A 21,113-nucleotide genomic window follows, 5' to 3' on the forward strand; every position below is an offset into this window, starting at 1 on the left:
GACTTTCGTCAGGTGTTAGCGGCAAGACTTACTCCTCCACCAAAGATGAAAAAAAAAGTGCATGGGTTAAAAATAGGATGTACCCAGCAGGCCTGGGCCCGCCATTGTTAAATAAATTGGGGGCTCTGCTTCATTAAAAAAAAAACATATATATAAATACGTTTACAGGTGCCATACAGTTTATGCCATGACAAGCGGCGGCACAGGCCACGGCCTTCATACCCGACAGTCAACGCTCTCTTACAGCAGATGGGTCATATCATGCAATATCAACTACTTAAAGTGGCCAGTCTTCTGTAATCCCATCATACGAATAATTTTACCAAGCCCATCCTGAGAGACAAAGGATCGTATACGTTGGGACACGGCTCTGCGTACGTCCATTAGTGTTCAAAATGGCAGACATGATCACAGGCACAAATAACAAGCGCTGACTTAACGGATACCATCTTGAATCAAAATTTACCGCGAGTGACCCCATTTTGATTCAAAATGGCAGCCGGTTAAAGGCAAAAATTATTTAGTGTTCACAATTTCTCCCTCTTGGCATAAAAGCATTTGCATAACTAACTACACTTTTGCCCGAGATGGGAGACGACTTGTTGTTCAAAATGGCCACCATCAGCAGGCTTTGGCATGGCTGACTCGTTCAAAAGAAGAAGAAAAAAAAAAGACCGTTCAGTGACAATCAAGTCCAGTTCAGAAAAGCTGTCTCTCTCTGGCCAGGTGACTCCTTCCCTTCGTCGCCATGTTGGAAGGACCTTCAGCTGGCCCCGTTGGGTGGATGCAGCAAACTCTGGTAAAGGTCTGAGTGCAGGAAGCGAGGGTAGGAGTCGCGCTCCATAAGGCCGTGGATCCTGCGCTGAGCCTCGTCGAAGGTTGCGCGGGTCGGGAAGAGGAGATTATGTTCGGTCTGCTTTTTCGTGCCGGCATCTAGGTTTACCTACCAGGGAGGAATTCTGTATGGTCAGTGCGGGGTACGTACAAGAGCCGCCATTTTGGCGCTAAGTTAGACGCGACCTCAGATCATAGCTTGCGTTCTATCCAAAATATTGAGGAGTAAGGGAATAATTGACCCCCGTAAATTTTACTCAATATCTCGATGGTACCTCACCATTCATTAACAAAAGGCTACCAGAACCATCTTTCACCAAAAGGAAAAGATAATCTAATTGGGGAGGAAAAATCATGTAAATCCCATATATGGCCCATTTGAATCTGTTAAAAAAAGTGTTCTTATAGCCTACAAACATAAGGAACACTCTTTTTGTTGTACCTTGTAAACTGTTCTTGAAGTTCTGATGTTTCTTTAGTATATAGGGTCATTAAAAGAATACCTCTTTGGGGGATTGAGACACGATGTAGTGCTGATAGATCTTGCGTGCGCGGCTCTGTAGGATAAAGTGGGGGTGAGTATCCCTATAATCTTCGCAGGCGAGCCAGAAATCCAGATTCTCCTCGCTGAACTCCGACTGCAGGAACACGCGAAACAGAGCGCGCCCGTCTGTAGGGTGGGAGGCAGAGAGCGTCAGGGCAGATAGGAATGGGCAGAAAGTCAGGTGGGGGGGTATTAGTGAAGGCGAGGCAAGACGAGACAGAAGGAGGACTAGGCTTTACGTGGGGGCCAGAAAGGGCCAAACCGCTGAGATGGACAAACCACTCAAACAAAGATAACCGTGACAAGGCTTGTGGTATTCATAGCTTTTGGGTATTTAAGGAAATATTTGCTCTAGAACTTGTTTCTGCACATTCCTGAATGTTCACCAAGATACATAAACTGCGACTGCAGAAAAGAACCCATTGGTCCATCTGGTCGGCCCTTTTGTGAATCGCTTTCATTTATCAGTTCTTTACGATAACTTTATACACATCCAAAGCTTTCTTCAATTTGCTTACTTCCACTGGAAGTCCATTCTAGGTATCTATTACCTTTTCTCTACAGTAGACTTTGCTTGCATTAACATTCGGTTCTCTACCCTTTGACTTTAAATCATGTCCCCAAGTCCTGGCAATCCTTTTATTTGTTATTTAAAAACGCTTACTTCTGGGACATTCTTTACTGTTGCCTCCAAACACTCATTCTTGTACCTCTCTCCAGCCTTCCGGCAAACAAACTGCCTTCTGCTACAGCCAAGCGTCTACGGTCCTTAGCATTGCCCATTTATTTGCGCTTCTTCAAAAGAGCTTGGACAGAACATCTGGAAACCCCTGTCTGCCTTGAAATTTCTGCCTAGGAGAGACCTCCCTGATAAGGTGTAACTACCTTGTGTGTTGTTGCTGTTCTCAGTGTTGCCAATGCGTATGACTTTTGACATTAAACTGCCCTCAGCAACTTCACCTTGTTAGCGGGTTTGGCTGTTCCTCCCCCAGTTTTATTTCTCCTACACAGCCGTTTCTGTTACATCCTACATATTAAATTGATGATCATTAGCAGCTATTTGGCGTAATTGTTTAATCACACACCTAACGATATGCCTACAAAATCCCCAACGTCGTGCAAGGGTACCTACAAGAATTGATGCCGTTTTAAAGGCAAAGGGCGGTCACGCCAAATATTGATTTGATTCAGATCCGTCTCCTGTTCATTCACTTTGCATTTTGTTAAATAATGTCTATTTTTGAACGTATTCTTACTTTTTTCCCACACTTGCCTAAAACTTTTGCACAGCACCGTATATGAAAGTTTCTATTGTGTCTCCTTTCTCCCGTCTCATGTTGAGTCTTTCATGGCCTGTTTGGTTGGTAAGGCCATGTACCCTTTTAGCACATGGAGGATTGTATGATAATTCTGACCAGACATTAGTCATCAGATTTAGGGGATGAAAATGGCAGAGGACAGAGGTTATTTTACTCACATGGGTGAGAAAGTAGGTTGTCGAGAGACTGCCTCCAGCTTTGGATTTCTTCTGAACTTGGTCTACGAGAGAAGGAAAAAAGAGTCAGAAGTGAAACAGTTTGGAAGAGGAACAAAAAGGTACAAAGTCCCAAAATAGACAACAGGAAGACGTTATTACCGCCCAAAGTGAGATGAATGTAGCGGCCAGAGGCGGAAAAGAGACAGGTGACTTTTCTTGTGCTTCTGTCTGAAAGAAACATAATGTGATTAGTTATTTAGATGAAGGATGAGGGATGAGGGTGCAACAAAGTAACAGAAACAAAAAGCATAGAATCAAAATGTAGCCAGATTCTTGGATGTAATGTAAGGATGTTTTACTTTGCTGAGAGGGTGGTGGATAGGGGGAACAACTTCCCAGTAGAAGTGGTAGAGGTTAGAACATGCATGGGATAGGCACATGGCTACCCTGAATCTAAAAGAAGACATAGGACTGATTAAGGCTTGTGTCTTTACCCCAGGAATAATGGGTTACCAGCCGTCAAATTCTATGCTTCTAATAGAAAAACAAGAGAAGTTGACCAGGGATGGATCCACAGAGAGGGTATCAGGGTCAGTAGATAGGGCAGGTGGGGTAGACTTAACGCGATACTCACTCTTTCTTTTTTGATCTGTGTCCTCTGTCAGCTTCACACACCGAGCCAATGTCTGTCTCCACACTAGAGGCCAAGGACTACAAAAGAGAAGATTATACATCGATCTTCTCAGAAGTTGGACTTATTCCCCCCCACACCCACAACAACCCCAAGCAGATGGCAAGGCTATGCGACGTTCTTATCAGGGTCGGGATACACAAACACCTGTTTACCTAGATTTATATCCCCTATTCCAGAAAAAACTTTACCCTTATGATGCAATCAGACCGCATTCCTTTCAGAGCTAGAACCACCGACGACTCCAAGAGGATTGTGCTGCGCATCACCGTCGACTGAAGACACTCAGATAGCCCATATGCCATTATAAGGTCACAGTGGACAACCAGGTCTGTAGTCTTATTCCTCTGGGGTAGAACTCCCTGAAAAGGATATGCAACCCCTTCCCCAACTCCAGAAAGCCAACGGGAGAGCTGGATCCCCCAGCCGGCTGAGTCAAACGGCTAGGACAAGTAGAAAGAAAGTCTCCAGAACATAGTGAAGTGGTAAGTGTACCCAACCACCACCATACTACAAGACTGGAGCGTGCCCAGGTTAGACCTCCAGGAGCACCTTCGGCTACACGTCGCTTTGACCTTAAGGCCAGAGAGAAGATCGTTGGGTCCTTCAAAAGCCTGGCAGGCTAATGAGAGATGCAAACATTCCAAAGAACTTTGAGGGGTCAAGGCAGAGACACACAAGGTTCCGTGGGCTCCCTCATTAAGACGTGGCTATTATTTAGAAACCTGGACGTGACAAACCGGAGACCCTCGAGGACCCTTAGAATACCACTTAATATATTATAGACACCACGTGTAGTTTTATTAACCTCTAATGTGCCAGTCTGTTTGTTTTTTTATCCCCAATAACCGGTTTGGTAGGGAAGGAGTTAAGAGTCGTAGAGGCTGTGAGAAAGCAGCTGCGTTTTGAGGACCAACAACAGGAAACGGCGAGTCTGACCCTAAACAACCGCCGGTTACTGCCCCAGGCCCCCTGCCCGCTGTTTTACATCCCCCTTATTTCAGCATAAACTCCCCACTATCTTATAAACGATGTCACCGTAATAAGAAAAGAAAAAAAAAAATAACAAACAGGGCAAAATCTGCCCCAATTTCTACCTCATACCCTAAATCTTATTTATTAGAAAGAGGAATATTTTGGAGAGTTTCTCACAATTCAGGGCTTTTTCGGTTCCCGATACCTTTCTAGGCAGCTGCCTAACTACCCCTATCTTCACTCCATGCCCCAGGGTAACACTCTCACCCCTATGCTGTTTTAAGCTCAATGCTCTTACGGCCTCTCCTCCCTATCACTCTTCAGTGTCTCTTTTTCTTCCTCTTTTCATCCCCCCTTCTGTTTTCTTTCATCGCTCTCCACCTCCCACTTTGTAGCATTAAGTAACCTAAGGATTGCTGTTAAACTGGAAGCTGCCCCTCCTCTCCTGCCCCGGAGCAGGGATCCATTAGAGGTTATTGCACCTGTTTGCCCGGCTCTCGTGTACAGACAGGTGGGCACGTGCCAACGGATGCTGGCGCACACACATTATCCGTGTTCTGACTACATACATAACACGCCAAACAGCCGGGGATGCATCAGCATTCGCGTCACTGCATGAATTGCCCTGCAGTGGGCGGCACAGACTCATAGACCCCCTGCCGGTGCTGCCACGCGGAGGATGACATTAAACTGACGCTGCCTGTGTCATACTGCGACGGGGGTCCGGGATCCTGTCTGTGTCATACTGCGACGGGGGTCCGGGATCCAGTCTGTGTCATACTGCGACAGGGGTCCGGGATCCAGTCTGTGTCATACTGTGACAGGGGTCCGGGATCCTGTCTGTGTCATACTGCGATGGGGGTCCAGAATCCAGTCTGTGTCATACTGAGACGGGGGTCCGGGATCCTGTCTGTGTCATACTGCGACGGGGGGGGGTCCGGGATCCAGTCTGTGTCATACTGTGACGGGGGGGGGGTCCGGGATCCTGTCTGTGTCATACTGCGACGGGGGGGGGTCCGGGATCCAGTCTGTGTCATACTGTGACGGGGGGGGTCCGGGATCCTGTCTGTGTCATACTGTGACGGGGGGGTCCGGGATCCTGTCTGTGTCATACTGCGACAGGGGGGGAGGGTCCGGGATCCTGTCTGTGTCATACTGCGACAGGGGGGGGTCCGGGATCCAGTCTGTGTCATACTGCGACGGGGGGGGTCCGGGATCCTGTCTGTGTCATACTGCGACAGGGGGGGGGGGTCCGGGATCCAGTCTGTGTCATACTGCGACGGGGGGGGGGGGTCCGGGATCCAGTCTGTGTCATACTGCGACGGGGGGGGGGTGTCCGGGATCCTGTCTGTGTCATACTGCGACGGGGGGGGGTGTCCGGGATCCTGTCTGTGTCATACTGCGACGGGGGGGGGGGGGGTCCGGGATCCTGTCTGTGTCATACTGCGACGGGGGGGGGGGTCCGGGATCCAGTCTGTGTCATACTGCGACGGGGGGGGGGGGGTGTCCGGGATCCTGTCTGTGTCATACTGCGACGGGGGGGGGGGTCCGGGATCCTGTCTGTGTCATACTGCGACGGGGGGGGGGGGGGTCCGGGATCCTGTCTGTGTCATACTGTGTCCCCGCCACCCTAAAGCACCCACCGGTTCCTGCTATGCTAAGAGGTAAGGGCAGACTCATATGGCCAGGCTACTAAAGCGAAGAAAGGTTCTAAATGTGGAGCAGTCGCCATGGAAACCCTTGGAAAGTTCCTGCTTATTGCTTTATATTTACGGTTTCCTTTTACAAACGTGGCCCCTACTTTCTTCACTAAGTTATATATGTGGGAGGGGCAGACTCACAGCTCCTTATGTATTTATCACCCTGTAGTGGGAGGGACAGACTCTTAGCTCCTCCTGTCTGTGTCGCCCTGAAGGGGGAGGGACAGACTCTTAGCCCAAACTGTCGCAGACCGAGGGTCTCTCATCTTTCTCTTCTATTTACCTTAAAGGATCCCACAAAGAAGGAGAGGAGGTTCTGCTTTGCCGTCGCCACCCTGGCCGCCCTTCTCTTCTTCCTCAGGGTCTTCGGCGAGGGCAGGCTCCATCCGCTGCTAGACATTTCCTTTGCCCCCAGGGGCACTTCCCCTCCCCCCGTATCCAAATGGGACTCACTTCGTGTCCTCCACACAGATCTGGGGACCCCTAGGGCTCCTCCGTCCCCACCTTCCTCCTCCTCGCTGTCACATGCCAAGTTCCCGGCGCTGAGTGAGCGCTCCACCCGCACTTCGGGCACGGGGAAGGCGGACGTGGGGCTCGCGGAGGACACAGGGCAGGTAGTGGGGGCCGCTCTTCTGATCGCCAGCCGCTTCCAGTGCTGGGGGTTATCCGGAGACAGACACATGTCGCTGCCAGACTTGCGCAGAGGGTTAAACACATGGAGCATCTGTGAAAGAGACAGAAGGACGCGTAAGACTGCCCTGCTTCTTTAATGACACAAAAACACCTAAGGGCTTACTCCCAGCACCTCCAACTCCCACCACTCCAACTCCCAGCACCTCAAACGCCCAGCAGCTCAAACTCCCACCACTCCAACTCCCACCACTCCAACTCCCACCACTCCAACTCCCACCACTCCAACTCCCAGCACCTCCAACTCCCACCACCTCAAACGCCCAGCACCTCAAACTCCCACCACTCCAACTCCCAGCGACTCAAACTCCCAGCACCTCCAACTCCCAGCACCTCCAACTCCCAGCACCTCCAACTCCCAGCACCTCCAACTCCCACCACTCCAACTCCCACCACTCCAACTCCCACCACTCCAACTCCCACCACTCCAACTCCCACCACTCCAACTCCAACTCCCAGCACCTCCAACTCCCAGCACCTCCAACTCCCAGCACCTCCAACTCCCAGCACCTCAAACTCCCAGCACCTCAAACTCCCACCACTCCAACTCCCAGCGACTCAAACGCCCAGCACCTCAAACTCCCACCACTCCAACTCCCAGCACCTCCAACTCCCACCACTCCAACTCCCAGCACCTCCAACTCCCACCACTCCAACTCCCAGCACCTCAAACGCCCAGCACCTCAAACGCCCAGCACCTCAAACTCCCACCACTCCAACTCCCAGCGACTCCAACTCCCAGCACCTCCAACTCCCAGCACCTCCAACTCCCAGCACCTCCAACTCCCAGCACCTCCAACTCCCACCACTCCAACTCCCAGCACCTCAAACGCCCAGCACCTCAAACTCCCACCACTCCAACTCCCAGCACCTCAAACGCCCAGCACCTCAAACTCCCACCACTCCAACTCCCAGCACCTCCAACTCCCACCACTCCAACTCCCAGCACCTCAAACGCCCAGCACCTCAAACGCCCAGCACCTCAAACTCCCACCACTCCAACTCCCAGCGACTCAAACTCCCAGCACCTCCAACTCCCAGCACCTCAAACGCCCAGCACCTCAAACTCCCACCACTCCAACTCCCAGCACCTCCAACTCCCACCACTCCAACTCCCAGCACCTCCAACTCCCACCACTCCAACTCCCAGCACCTCAAACGCCCAGCACCTCAAACTCCCACCACTCCAACTCCCAGCGACTCAAACTCCCAGCACCTCCAACTCCCAGCACCTCCAACTCCCACCACTCCAACTCCCACCACTCCAACTCCCACCACTCCAACTCCCACCACTCCAACTCCAACTCCCAGCACCTCCAACTCCCAGCACCTCCAACTCCCAGCACCTCCAACTCCCAGCACCTCCAACTCCCAGCACCTCCAACTCCCAGCACCTCAAACTCCCACCACTCCAACTCCCAGCGACTCAAACGCCCAGCACCTCAAACTCCCACCACTAAAAACTCCCAGCACCTCCAACTCCCACCACTCCAACTCCCAGCACCTCCAACTCCCACCACTCCAACTCCCAGCACCTCAAACGCCCAGCACCTCAAACGCCCAGCACCTCAAACTCCCACCACTCCAACTCCCAGCGACTCAAACTCCCAGCACCTCCAACTCCCAGCACCTCCAACTCCCAGCACCTCCAACTCCCACCACTCCAACTCCCAGCACCTCAAACGCCCAGCACCTCAAACGCCCAGCACCTCAAACTCCCACCACTCCAACTCCCAGCACCTCAAACGCCCAGCACCTCAAACTCCCACCACTCCAACTCCCAGCACCTCCAACTCCCACCACTCCAACTCCCAGCACCTCAAACGCCCAGCACCTCAAACGCCCAGCACCTCAAACTCCCACCACTCCAACTCCCAGCGACTCAAACTCCCAGCACCTCCAACTCCCAGCACCTCCAACTCCCACCACTCCAACTCCCAGCACCTCCAACTCCCACCACTCCAACTCCCACCACTCCAACTCCCACCACTCCAACTCCCACCACTCCAACTCCAACTCCCAGCACCTCCAACTCCCAGCACCTCCAACTCCCAGCACCTCAAACTCCCACCACTCCAACTCCCAGCGACTCAAACGCCCAGCACCTCAAACGCCCAGCACCTCAAACTCCCAGCGACTCAAACTCCCAGCGACTCAAACTCCCAGCGACTCAAACTCCCAGCACTCCCAGCCAGCAGTTTTGGAATAGAATCCAGAAGTAGCTGACATTCTAAAGTGTATCAATCCCTGGACAAAGTCTGCCTTGTGCCTGAAAACCAGAGCCAATCAATGTTCCCCCAGCGCAGGATATTTACTTTTATTGCCCCCTCTGTATTTACGCTTCAGGGTAACAGAGGGGGGATTGTTTCCCGCTCCTCGCGCCATCTTAAAGGGCCGGCCAAAGGATAAAGGCTTTTACCGCATTTAAACCATTAGATTTTAATTTGCGATATCCTATTATTACAATACTCTGCCCTGCCACGCAATGACATCATAGATTTGTCGTGTATGAACTCATACCTCCCAAGTCTCCTTCTTCCGGGGAGACAGTCCCAAATCCCTGTTGTCCCCTTTTTCCTAACTGATGCTTTATTTCCTAGGATCTCGGAATGTTTGCTGGGTATGAGGGGATCGCAGGGTTCTACGGCCCTAAAAGCCCCGATAATGTGTATAGAAACAGCAGGAAACGGCTTTATCAATTAAACTTTAAAATAAACATAGAACCTGCCAGAAGATTGGCCCCATTCGGCCCCCGTCAAGTCGCCCGTTTTTCCTCCTGTAAAGACTCAGACCTGAATCAGTCGTTGGTCTCATCTGAGATTCAGGAGCCGTATGTCTATCCCATGCATGTTTAAATTCCAGCCTCTGCTGGGAGGCTGCACCACGTATCTACCACCCTCTCAGTAAAGAACCCCTCTAGTGTGAGATTACGGTCTCATGTTGTAACGTCTCTCCTGTACTTTATTATTAAATGCCCCCCCCCCATTCTCTCCTCTACGCCGAACAGAATGATTTTATAAGATATTATATTCACGAAATATATTATTTTCTAAATGCCTACATTTATAAACAGCTGTCAATGGGTCGCAAAGCCACAGAAAAATTTGCCCCATAGCCCCCAAAACAAGAGCCCCCCCTATCTCGCCATCTGAAACATTGGGGGGTATCTAAGCAGATAATCCGCATAAGATATTACCCCGAGGGATGGATACGGGCACTCCAAACACTCTGCCTCCTTTCTACATTGCGGGGTAGATTTTATAGGACCTTTATAAAAGGGGTACAACTACCACAACTCTCAGCCGCCAAATGCCCCTGTTTTCCGTATCCTTCAGCATCCTTAGAACTCTGGGAAGCATATCCCCGGGTTACGCCGTCTCCCGAATTCCATGCGCGACTTGCTTTGTTTCCGGAGATTTACGAGGGCGCTTCCAATCACGCAGGGCGGGTTTTGCCCCCCGAGGGCAGATCTCGGAGCCGGGAGCAGGACGCGGCAGGGAGCGCGCGCTCGTATAATTGCCCCGTTATTCCAATACACAGCGGAATGTTTTCAGGGTAAATAACACAGGGCAGGTAAAGGGAGAGCCGAATAATAATAGTAGGGAGGTGACGCAGGAGAACCGACGCGTGACGGCTGATCCCCGTTATTATCATTCATTGATATGTGCTGCGGGGTGACCCGGGGGGAGGTGGTATCCGCTTACCTCGCACTAGCTATCTAAGCTTTTCTAGTTTTGGGGGTATTTATAGTATTTTGGGGTCTTTTATTCATTGGTCTCCGAGCGTTACGTGCCAAGGGTATCCGCAGCTCCGCACCGAATCCAAGGTCATGCCTCGCTCTGCGTATGACGGAGGGGCTCTGCAGCACTCTGCTGGTGAGTCGCACTGCTGCAGGGGGCTGCGCACACCAACCGAGGGTCTCAAAGTGACCCCAAAAGTTCCACTCGGCTCGGAGCAAAGATTCGGAGCTCCTGTATCAGGCTGCAGGATCCTGGGTATTAGCTGACCCGTGAGTAACGTACATACCGGTGTATATATATCTATGCGTGTGTATATATATATATATATATCATCTGTACCGTATGTGCAGGAACACGTATGTCTCTGTACACGCGGAGGAGAAGGTGCGTGTTCATGGAGACGTCCCGCTGTGTATGCAGACGTTCCCCGCTAAGTGATAATTAAGGTGCTTACAGCAAACAGAGCGCAGGAATAGCGGTGAGCGCGGCCCGTGAGACAGCTCTGTGTGCGGTGACCGGGAGGGCAGGATGGAGGTGGGGCAGATAGAGTGGGGTGTCTGGGGTCAGACCAGGAGGGCAGGATAGAGGTGGGGCAGATAGCGTGGGGTATCGGGTCAGATTAGGGGGGGCAGAATGGAGGGGGGGGCAGATAGTGTGGGGTGTCTGGGGTCATACCAGGAGGGCAGGATAGAGGTGGGGCAGATAGAGTGGGGTTCAGGGTGAAATCCAGAACTTTAAGACGTCAACAAAGTAGCTAAACATGGATCGTCTTATCCAACTTCATCTAATTTCCCTCAAAAGACGCCCTTAACCCGTTCAATGCCAGGGCAGTCAAGTGGCAATGAGACGAGCGACGGGGCAAACCCAAATACCTGCACAACGCCCACCTCTACCAGGTTTGCCTGACAACCACTACCCCTTCTAACAAGAAGAACAAGCAGCAGGACTGGAGCACAGGGAGAGCTGCGAGGAGTTTGGTGTTTGTTATAAAGAGACGCTGTGAGAGGGCTGTACGGGGGGGTAGTGACGGGGCTTGGAGTGCGTTTAGACGGTACAGTGCTGAGTATACCCAACCAACATGTATGCTTCCAGACACAATAAGAAAGAAGAACGGCCACTACGGGAATAGCAGAGAGACAGACAGGGGTGCTGGGGCAGTACAGGAATAGGGGGCGCAGGAAGAGCTGAGGGGGGACACTGGAATAGCGGTGCTGGGGGGTGACACTGGAATAGCGGAGCTGGGGGGTGACACTGGGATAGCGGAGCTGGGGGGTGACACTGGGATAGCGGAGCTGGGGGGTGACACTGGAATAGCGGAGCTGGGGGGTGACACTGGAATAGCGGAGCTGGGGGGTGACACTGGAATAGCGGAGCTGGGGGGTGACACTGGGATAGAAGGGCTGGGGGGTGACACTGGAATAGCGGAGCTGGGGGGTGACACTGGAATAGCGGAGGGGAGTGCAGGTTGTGAAGCCAATTAATGCAAAAAGCTGGACTCCGTTTACCTTTCAGGCAGACAAGGTGTTAACCCCTGCAGCTGGAGTCAGGGGCAGCTCTGTGGCTGGTAGCTGGGCTCTGAGCTGCCCTTATAGCCCCGACCCCCACCCCCGGGCTCGGGAAAGGGCTGTACTCACCTTGTTGTGTAGAGTGTCAGCTCTTGTGGTCCCCCTGCAGTGTCTGGGAGTTTCCCTCTGCTATGTCACTGCAGTGTCTGTGTGTGTGTCTCCTGTCTCTCCTCCCCAATCCGTGACGCGCATCCAGCTCTCCTCCCCTCCTCTGCTATCATACCCTCTCTCTCCTCTCTTCTATTTTACCGATCACCTCCACCCCGCTTCTATATCCCCCCAGTCGCCCCCTACCCATCTCAGTATCCCCTTCCTTCTCCCTACCCCTGCTGCCCTTTAACCCCAGACTTTTTAATACCCCAAGCCACCCCTCCCCATTCTCCCCCTGATGAATAGATATCTCTCTCCCCTCTCTGTACATAAATCCAGCCCCTACCACTCCCATCACACTCATCCAAACCCTTTCCATGCCAGGTTTGGCCAGACCCTCAGCTGTTCTAACACCCGTTTCCTGGCTGCCTGGGGCTGCTGGGAGTTGTGGTGCATTATCTGCTCCATTCCTCATTGTATCCACCCCTCTCCCATTACCCCTCCTCTTTGGGCTAATTAACCCTTAGTCTCCTATCCCCAGCCCCTCCTCACCTCTTTCCAGCTGGCTCACCTCCCCTGGAGGCCTTTGTGTCTCCTGTGATATTTTCAATCAGTCTCTTCCTCCTCTAAACTGCACTTCCCTCCCCATCACTCCTCCTCTCACTCCCTACTATCTCCTCATGCTCTCCTCCATGCCCCAGCACTCTGTTCCCTCCTCATGCCTTTACTCTCCATACTTTCTCTTTTCATCCTGAAGCATTTTTCTCTCCTCCCTATCAATTCACCGCCTCATCCTTTCACTCTGTTAACCCATTGCATGTTTCCGGTACCATCATTTCATTCACCCCATCACACTAACCCACACTCCCCATTTATTCATTCGCTTCTTACCATTCTCTCCTCCTTATCACTTTACATTCCCTTCTTACCATTCTCTCCTCCCTATCACTTTACATTCCCTTCTAACCATTCTCTCCTCCTTATCACTCTACATTCCCTTCTAACCATTCTCTCCTCCTTATCACTTTATATTCCTTTCTATCCATTCTCTCCTCCTTATCACTCTACACTCCCTTCTTACCATTCTCTCCTCCCTCTCACCTTATATTCCCTTCTAACCATTCTCTCCTCCTTATCACTTTACATTCCCTCCCTATCTTTTCTTCACTGTCAGCCCTTACCCTCCCATTATTCTTCCCCATTCCCAAACCTTCCTTGGTGCCCTCTCTTCATGTTATCCCCTTTCCTGCCCCAGCCCCTCAAACCACCTTTCACTCTCCTCCCTCCAAATACTCCCCTCTCTCCCCCACCTGCTCCCCCCTCTGTAACCTGTATTCTCTCTCCCCCATTTTTCAGTCTCTCTCCCTTGCTTCATGCCTGTCTCCCTCCCTCCCTCCATCCCTTTATCCTCTCCCCATCGTATCGTGTCCCTGTCTCCCCATGCTCCTCTCCCCATCCCCTCTCTCACTTCCTTTCTCTCGCTTCCTTCTCTCCTACTCATGTTCTTATTTTAAATGTTAGAGCCCCCCTGTGTTTATGTCGTTTGGTGCCAGAGTCATATGGAAAAAACCATTCCATCCCACGAATGGATGAGATCGTTCTTACCCTAATGTCGATATATAGTCACCCCTATCCCAATCTGTGTTTACTTCGTTAGTGAAAATACTGGTAAACAAATAATGGGAAGTGCATATACCGATCAGCCTTCCATCAGAGCTGGTATTTTAGTTCTATTTAGTCTGCTGTGAGGTCCTCCTGAGTTTAGATGGCCCCAGAGCTCTTGCCTTTGAACTTGACTGGGCCCCAAGTGGCAGAGACATGGAAGGTGAGGAGCAAACCTGGACATGGCTTCATGAAGGAGCTGAAATCTTGAACATCCACTTGAGTTTCAGGAGCAGCTGGGCCAGTCCCGAGGTCATGGCCGGTGGCAACGGTTCAATAGAAGATGCCTAGTCCAGAGGCCATGGCCAGCGGACGGCTTCTGTAGGGGGGAACCTGGTGTGAAAGTCAACTGTAGGCTAGAGCTGGGAGGGTGCGTCACACGCGTGTTGGCCGGTAGAGCGACAATACACGTGATTCTAGAACTCTATACCTTCTGCGCAGATTCCAAAGAAAGTGACCGCTTGTCTTGTCTTGTCTTAGATTCAGGAGCCGTATGCCTATCCCGCGCATGTTTAAATCCCCTCACTGTATAACCCTCTACCACTTCTGCCAGGAGGCTGTTCCATTCATCTACCAGGATCTCAGACCATTAGGCTGTAGAGCTCCACTTGACAATGTTTCAGTAACTGGCAAGTGGCCGAGACATCATGTCGTAACCTTGTGTTTCTGCACCCAGCATTGTTACTAATTTGCAGCTTCCTCTTTTCACAAAGTATGGGTCAGTCACTCACCCTACGATGGTATCGTCGCCCTACTTTCTATTAATGCACCCAACATCCCGCTCCTTCCACAGCATCTGGAATTCCAAGCGTTCCTGGAGTCACATGCCGGGAGTGCTGGGAGTTGTCATAGCCTGGACTATATGAGATAAGGTTGTAGGTAGGGGCAAGAGGGTTGTTTTTTCCATGCATGAGTTAAAAGTTCAGAAATGATGCCCAAAAACAACTTTCCCTTTTGTCTCCTTCTGACGAGTTCTCCTAAAGTCTCAGAGGTGATTTCCCCAAATCAGAGGGGCGTCCCCTTCACTCGGTGTCACAGAGGATGTGGTTAGTGGGGATCCCCCGTTATCTCCTGTATAAGACGCCGTCCCTGCAGACCTGCGCTCTACTAGAAAGAAGACCAACAATGGGACAACACCTGGTACCCCTGCTGATGCTGCTCCTTAGCATCTCATCCTTGTGTGTTCCAGTCACAGAGGCCAAAAGACCCGGAAGGAACCCACGGGTAAGATGGGCTACGTCAATACCTGCGATGGGTGCAACGCGGGCTACGTTTTCAGAACCTTCAAACGCTGCATGAAAGATAACGACTGGATATGGACCTCGGGTTCTATGCAGAAGAACCTCTTTAGAACTTTGGAAGAAAGGGGTTGAGGCTCCTGGGAAATCTAGATGCAGCAGGTGGTTTGAAGGTCACGTTCCAACAGGTCCAACTGGTTCTGTTGGGCTGGTGGTTGGTATAGGGGCTGGGTGAGGGTCCAAAGAAAGGTGGAAGAGAGGAAAGTTGGGGTGGGGTGGGAAGCAGAAGAGATTCCAAACACGTCAACGTGTTCTTATCACCATAGTGACCAATGGAATGATCCAAAGGAATATACTGTAGGTTGCTATGGTAATAAGACTTTATTTTTTTTAAAACCTTGCTCCAGAATCTTATCATTTTCATCAAAGTTGATTAAATTAATGGAATAATCGGCGTGTCCAAACCAGGCCCTCGGGCAGACAATGGGAGATAAGGGTATGTGGTTGTGGTATCTTTTTCTGCAACCTTTTTCCTAAAATATATAATTTTTCTAAAATTCAGTATCGCTAATATTTAATTTATCTGTTAAATTGCGTTAAATACATGAGCTGGGGATTTTTCTGCAACCATTTACCTAAAATATCTAATTTTTCCAAAAAGTGAGTATTACTTTTAAATGCAATGATTCTTGCTGGGGATTTTTCTGCAAACTTTTCCCTAGAATATGTCATTTTTCTAAAATTCTATATTAATAATATATTATTTATGGGCTGAATTCAATTCATTTTGCTTGGTATTTTCCTCCAAGCCTTAAACTAGAATATGTCATTTTTCTAAAATTCTATATTAGTAATGCATTATTTATGAGTTTAATTAAATGAAATTAATTTTGCTGGGGATTTTTCTGCAAACCATTACCTAGAATATGTAATTTTTCAAAAATTCTTTATTAATAACATATTATTTACGAGTTTAATTTAATTCGATTTTGCAGGGAATTTTCCTCCAAACTTTAACCTAAATTATGTAATTTTTGTTAAATTCTATTTTAATAATATATTATTTATGTAATAAATTTAATTAAGCACAATTTTTCTGGGGATTTCTAGATAAGGACACTGGATTCTGTGACCCAACGAAATTCAAAAAGCTTTTTTTTTGGTGAATTTATGCTAAAAACTGAAAATATTCCAGAAATCTGTAAAGAGGAAGATCCTTTGAATGTATAAGCAGTTTATTCCAGGTTTCACCACGCGTGTGGGAGACGAAGGATAACCCGGGTTGCTATTTTTTTGTATTTTTGCCTGTTAAAAGCAGAATTATTTGATCATATGACATGTGATACACAGCTTATCACCCCGGCCACACCTCCCTCTCAAACTGCAAGATATAGATCTAAATTTACCAAGGTGTGATTTCTTTCCTCTAAAAATAACCACAGGTTCCATAGAATGTTTGCGAGAGTTTTTGTTACATTCTTCAGAACTTTTGTTAAGGAAAAAAAAAAAAAAGTTGTATTATCTTAGCAGTTTTCTTTTTTATGCTGATACAACCGGTCTGCAGTAAAAATATTCTGATCACTTCCATGTATAAAAGGAGAAGCATAAAAAGGATATTTAAAAAATATATAATATATATTTTAATATATAATATATACCTTTTTTGTGCTTGTTTTACTTTACTGAGGGGGTAGTGGATAACTGGAACAGCCTCCCAGCAGACGTGGTAGAGACTAATACAAGGAGGGAATGTCAACATGCATGGGATAGGCGTATGGCTCTTGAATTAACAGCATTTTATGTAGGAATTGTGACCGATGGCATAAATCTCTGTGTCTTACTTTACAGGGTGATGGACGACGACAGCAACAGAAAGGTAATAATGTTACCAGCGGCATCAAATGCCTATAGGGGGCTCAGGGTGTCGGGGGTACCTCTAGGACTTGTTAGTATGTTAGATGTGTTGTTTTTAGTGTGGCAGGGGAGTTTTAGGACCCTTTGGTAACCAAAAAAAAAACTTTTTTATTCTTCGCAGGTAGTGAGAGAAAGAATTGGCAAAAGCAGAACAACAATAAATCAGCGGCTCATCTGATTGGTGAGTTTGGTAGCGACTAATGTGCCAATCACACTTTGCAACCTAACCTGGTTAAAACTGGTCTCCAACTCACCCCCTGACCAGGAACACGCTAAGGCCGGTGCCGTGGGTCCACACCATCCATGCGCATCGGTAACTAAGGTGCCTAGCTGGGTCACATAACTCGCAGTACGTGACCCCATAATAGTAGGGCAGAGGCTTGCAGGGAGAGCGCGAGCTGTAGTGAAGACGTGGATCTGTGGGGGGTAAGATGAACGGAGAGCTGCAAGAGCTACAGTGACGATGGGAGAGAATGTGGATGTATGTGTATAGGGTCTGTGGTGTTGCAGAGTGTATGTATAAGTGTTTGGTGTTACAATGTGTGTGTGTTACTGTATGGTGTTAGAGTGTGTGACCATATGGTGTTAGCATGTGTGAGTGTGTATTGTTACCGTATGTGTGCGGTTAGAGCGTGTGTCAGCATATGATGTGTAAGCAGGCCCGGACTGGGACAAAAAATAGACCCGGGCATTTAAGCCCGAGCAGCCCATTTTTATTTATTTGTTTATTGTTAAAGCCCACCCTTCATGTACCATCTTTGCATTTACTCACTCATTCACACAAATCATTAACACATTCATTAATGCAGTCTCACAAATCATTCAAGTAATTCATCCACACATGAATTCATTAATTGTCATACGCATTCGCACAATTCATCCACACATTTATTCATTCTCATACGCATTCACACTACCCCCTCTCCCCATCTACCCCTTCGCTTCTTATCTGCCCCTTCTCACTATGTACCCCCTTCCCCACTTCTTAATATGTACTATTTTAACTAACTATCTATCCCCTCTCCCCCTTTCTCACTATCTTTTTTTTTTTCTTTTTCTAAAAAAAATTATCACATTATCAAGAATGTACATTAAACAAATCCCTCCATCTGTATTTGTACTGTAGAATTTTTCTTAATATGTCTGCCTTTTAAACTTGCTGTTTCCAACTCCGCTGCAGAATGAACACGTTTGCTTCAACCGTTCCCGCAAATCGTTATTTAACCGTGTAAAAGTTAACCTCATTTTTGTTGGGAACACTTATAATCGTGTGACAAAAAAGTAGGAGCGGATAGGCTGTTGTCATAGGCTTCTTAAAAGCTTCTGTTGTTTTGATGCGATTAAACCTTCAAATAAAATAATGTTGGATCTGCTAAGGTTCCAGCAATATAGAGAGGCTTTATGATATGAATACCTAAAGAATAATATTCCAACGAATGCAGGATTTTTTCCTTTCTCGCTATCTAACCCCCCTCTGTCCTTCTCACTGCACCCCCCTCCCTCACCCTACTTACCTTGTTGCCGGAGCAAGCAGCAACTGCGACCGGGTCCGCGGCAGGGCCAGATTGACTTAGGGGCTGATGGAGCTGCACCTCCAGGCCCCCACCTTAACATAGGCCCAGTCAGGACCGGACTGACTGGGCTAACGCAGGGCATAAGGGGCACCTGCCCCTTAAGCCCGCCGCAACTGCTACCGGGTCCGCCACTCTAAGGGGCCGAGAAGCCCCCACCAAGGCCGGCCTTAGGGGTCTGCGGCCGCATAGAGCTTACATTAAGACATCGTGTTTTGGTTTTTTTTAACTTTATTTAACATCTTCCATGTTAAATAAAGTTCAAAAAACTTTATTTAACAAGGAGGATGTTAAATAAAGTAAACAAAAAAAACTCAGATGTTTTAATTTAAACCCGGAGCGGCCGCAGACCCCTAAGGCCGGCCTTGGTGGGGGCTTCCCGGCCCCTTAGAGTGGCGGACCCGGTCGCAGTTGCAGCGGGCTTAAGGTCCTGACTGGGCCTATTTTAAGGTAGGGACCTGGAGCTGCAGCTCCATCAGCCCCTAAATCAATCCGGCCCTGCCGCGGCCCAGCCCACCGGGCAAATGCCGGTGTGCCCGATGGCCAGTCCGGGCCTGTGTGTAAGTGTATAGTGTTAGCGAGGTTACAGCACTCAGGCACCGCTAACTTCAGGCTCACCCCTTCTCCTGACAAGCCAACTTACCTCTTGGCAGTGAGAGTCTACTCACCCTCTAACTCATCTCCTGACAGTGAGAGCCTTCTAAGTTTCCAAATGACATCCGAGTAGCGAGAGGCCACTCAACCTCCCACTCACTTTCTGGCGTTAGATACTCTAGACCTTTACTCACCTTTTGATTTTCAGGTGTAAGCCACACAACGGACAGAAGACTGAAGTGGGAAGCCATACATGATCTGGCATTCACTCGCCACCAAGTGGAATACAAAGAACCCGAACTCGTTGTCAAACATGGCGGGCTCTACTATGTTTACTGCCAAGTCGGATTCCAAGGCAAAGTGGCCAACGTCACATTGTCCAACAAAGTCGTTACCTGGCATGATTCCTACCCTGAAGAAACTGTCCTCCTGGCCGGGACAGAGAGTGTTCTGCGACCCTTACCCAGAACCAACACCAATTGGTATACCAGCCTCAGCCAAGGAGGGCTGGCAAACCTGGAGAGTGGACATCGGCTTTATGTCAACGTCAGCCACCCATTGCTTGTTGACTATAGGGAGGGCAAGACCGTCTTTGGACTTGTGAAGGTGTCATGAAGCTTGACATGGACCCGTTTTTGAGACAAATTAAGCTACAAAGGACAGGTGTCTTGCGCAATATTTGTATCCATGATATTAATAAATATATTTAGACACAACCATAAATGTGTGAGTTTGTATTAAAAAGCGTGCACCACATGGACCACACGAATTAGACACGTGGATTAACTGATAAAAGGTAGCATGAGTGTCATGAGATCAAACACATATTGTAAACACCAGGACTGCCCTGGCACTTTAAGGCCCATGGCTGCCTAATGACATAAGTGCAGCCAATGGCCGTACATGCTCAGCCACATGCTACATTTTTATACTCATGCAACGTGTGTCTGGGGAGAGGTAGATCCTCCATCCTGAGTGCAAGTAGATCATCCCAAAAAAATGTGTTACTTTTGTGCTCACAAAAGGGAAATCTTTCAAAGATACTTTATAATAAGAACCTGAGGACCCTCAAGTTGAAGTTGACCATGTGTCCTCCAGTTCTTATGGAACTACAACCACAGCAGCTGGAATGCTGCCCGTCTTATAGAATGTCAAGATAAGTCAGATGAAAACATTCCAGGGAAAAGGTGGTTCAGATACTTTCTTAAGAGTATAGAATTCTGTAGATTTAAAGAGGTTCTAATGCCCCGTTTTAAAGCCTTAAAGGAACTTGGCCACCAAAGACATTGAGTTTTGTAGAAGGGAAGGGAGTCTTTCTGATGAATGTGTTTGAGAGTTTTTGTTGCGTTCTCGAGAAGTTTTGTTGGAAGAAAAATACTTTTTCCTATTCTTCATTTAACAAAAAATAAGTTCTCTGTTTAGCCGTGGAAGCGGAACACCCCACCTCGAGTGTCTGATGGAACACCCAAGAAGAAAGGAAACATCGATGTTTTCCAGTTTGGGAAGAACCGAAAGGAAACTCAAGACAAATAATAAAGTGCCTGTTTGTTTGTGTCAATTCTAAAGGAAGTTTCATTTTGGATTATGATGTCACACAGATTACTAAATGGTTCTACAACATATTTATGCATCGGGCAGGTGGTGCTTTGGCTTTCGCACGTGTGTTTCATAAAACAAAGATCATCTAAACAATCGTTAATTAGGAAAATTGAGAAACGTCTCTTTCGTTTGATCCCGTGTTGAAATATTTGTGTTCGCTCCTAAATCGCAATAACCAGTTCTGTTCACCCGCGCATGTCCGGCGGTAACTTGTAAGAGCTTGGCATTG

General features: G+C 48.8%; 2 protein-coding genes across 2 annotated transcripts; one reads left to right on the forward strand and one right to left on the reverse strand.

The window, feature by feature from the left end:
* Nucleotides 1-763: 763 nt before the first annotated feature.
* On the reverse strand, nucleotides 764-6,945 carry LOC149271885 (regulator of G protein signaling 3-like). Its single transcript, XM_089507036.1, has 6 exons — nucleotides 6,505-6,945; nucleotides 3,490-3,566; nucleotides 3,015-3,083; nucleotides 2,856-2,917; nucleotides 1,338-1,504; nucleotides 764-943 (listed from the first exon to the last, which is right to left on the reverse strand). The coding sequence occupies exons 1-6, from the start codon at nucleotides 6,943-6,945 to the stop codon at nucleotides 764-766; spliced, it is 996 nt and encodes a 331-aa protein (XP_089363162.1).
* Nucleotides 6,946-14,071: 7,126 nt separating this feature from the next.
* Nucleotides 14,072-19,900, forward strand: LOC149271886 (lymphotoxin-beta-like). Its single transcript, XM_089507037.1, has 4 exons — nucleotides 14,072-14,131; nucleotides 17,055-17,082; nucleotides 17,242-17,301; nucleotides 19,494-19,900. The coding sequence occupies exons 1-4, from the start codon at nucleotides 14,072-14,074 to the stop codon at nucleotides 19,898-19,900; spliced, it is 555 nt and encodes a 184-aa protein (XP_089363163.1).
* Nucleotides 19,901-21,113: the final 1,213 nt, after the last annotated feature.

The sequence above is a fragment of the Sceloporus occidentalis genome, unplaced genomic scaffold (assembly GCF_023333645.1).
Source record: "Sceloporus occidentalis isolate IW3139 unplaced genomic scaffold, rSceOcc1.0.p SCAF_453, whole genome shotgun sequence".
Lineage (NCBI taxonomy): Eukaryota > Metazoa > Chordata > Lepidosauria > Squamata > Phrynosomatidae > Sceloporus > Sceloporus occidentalis.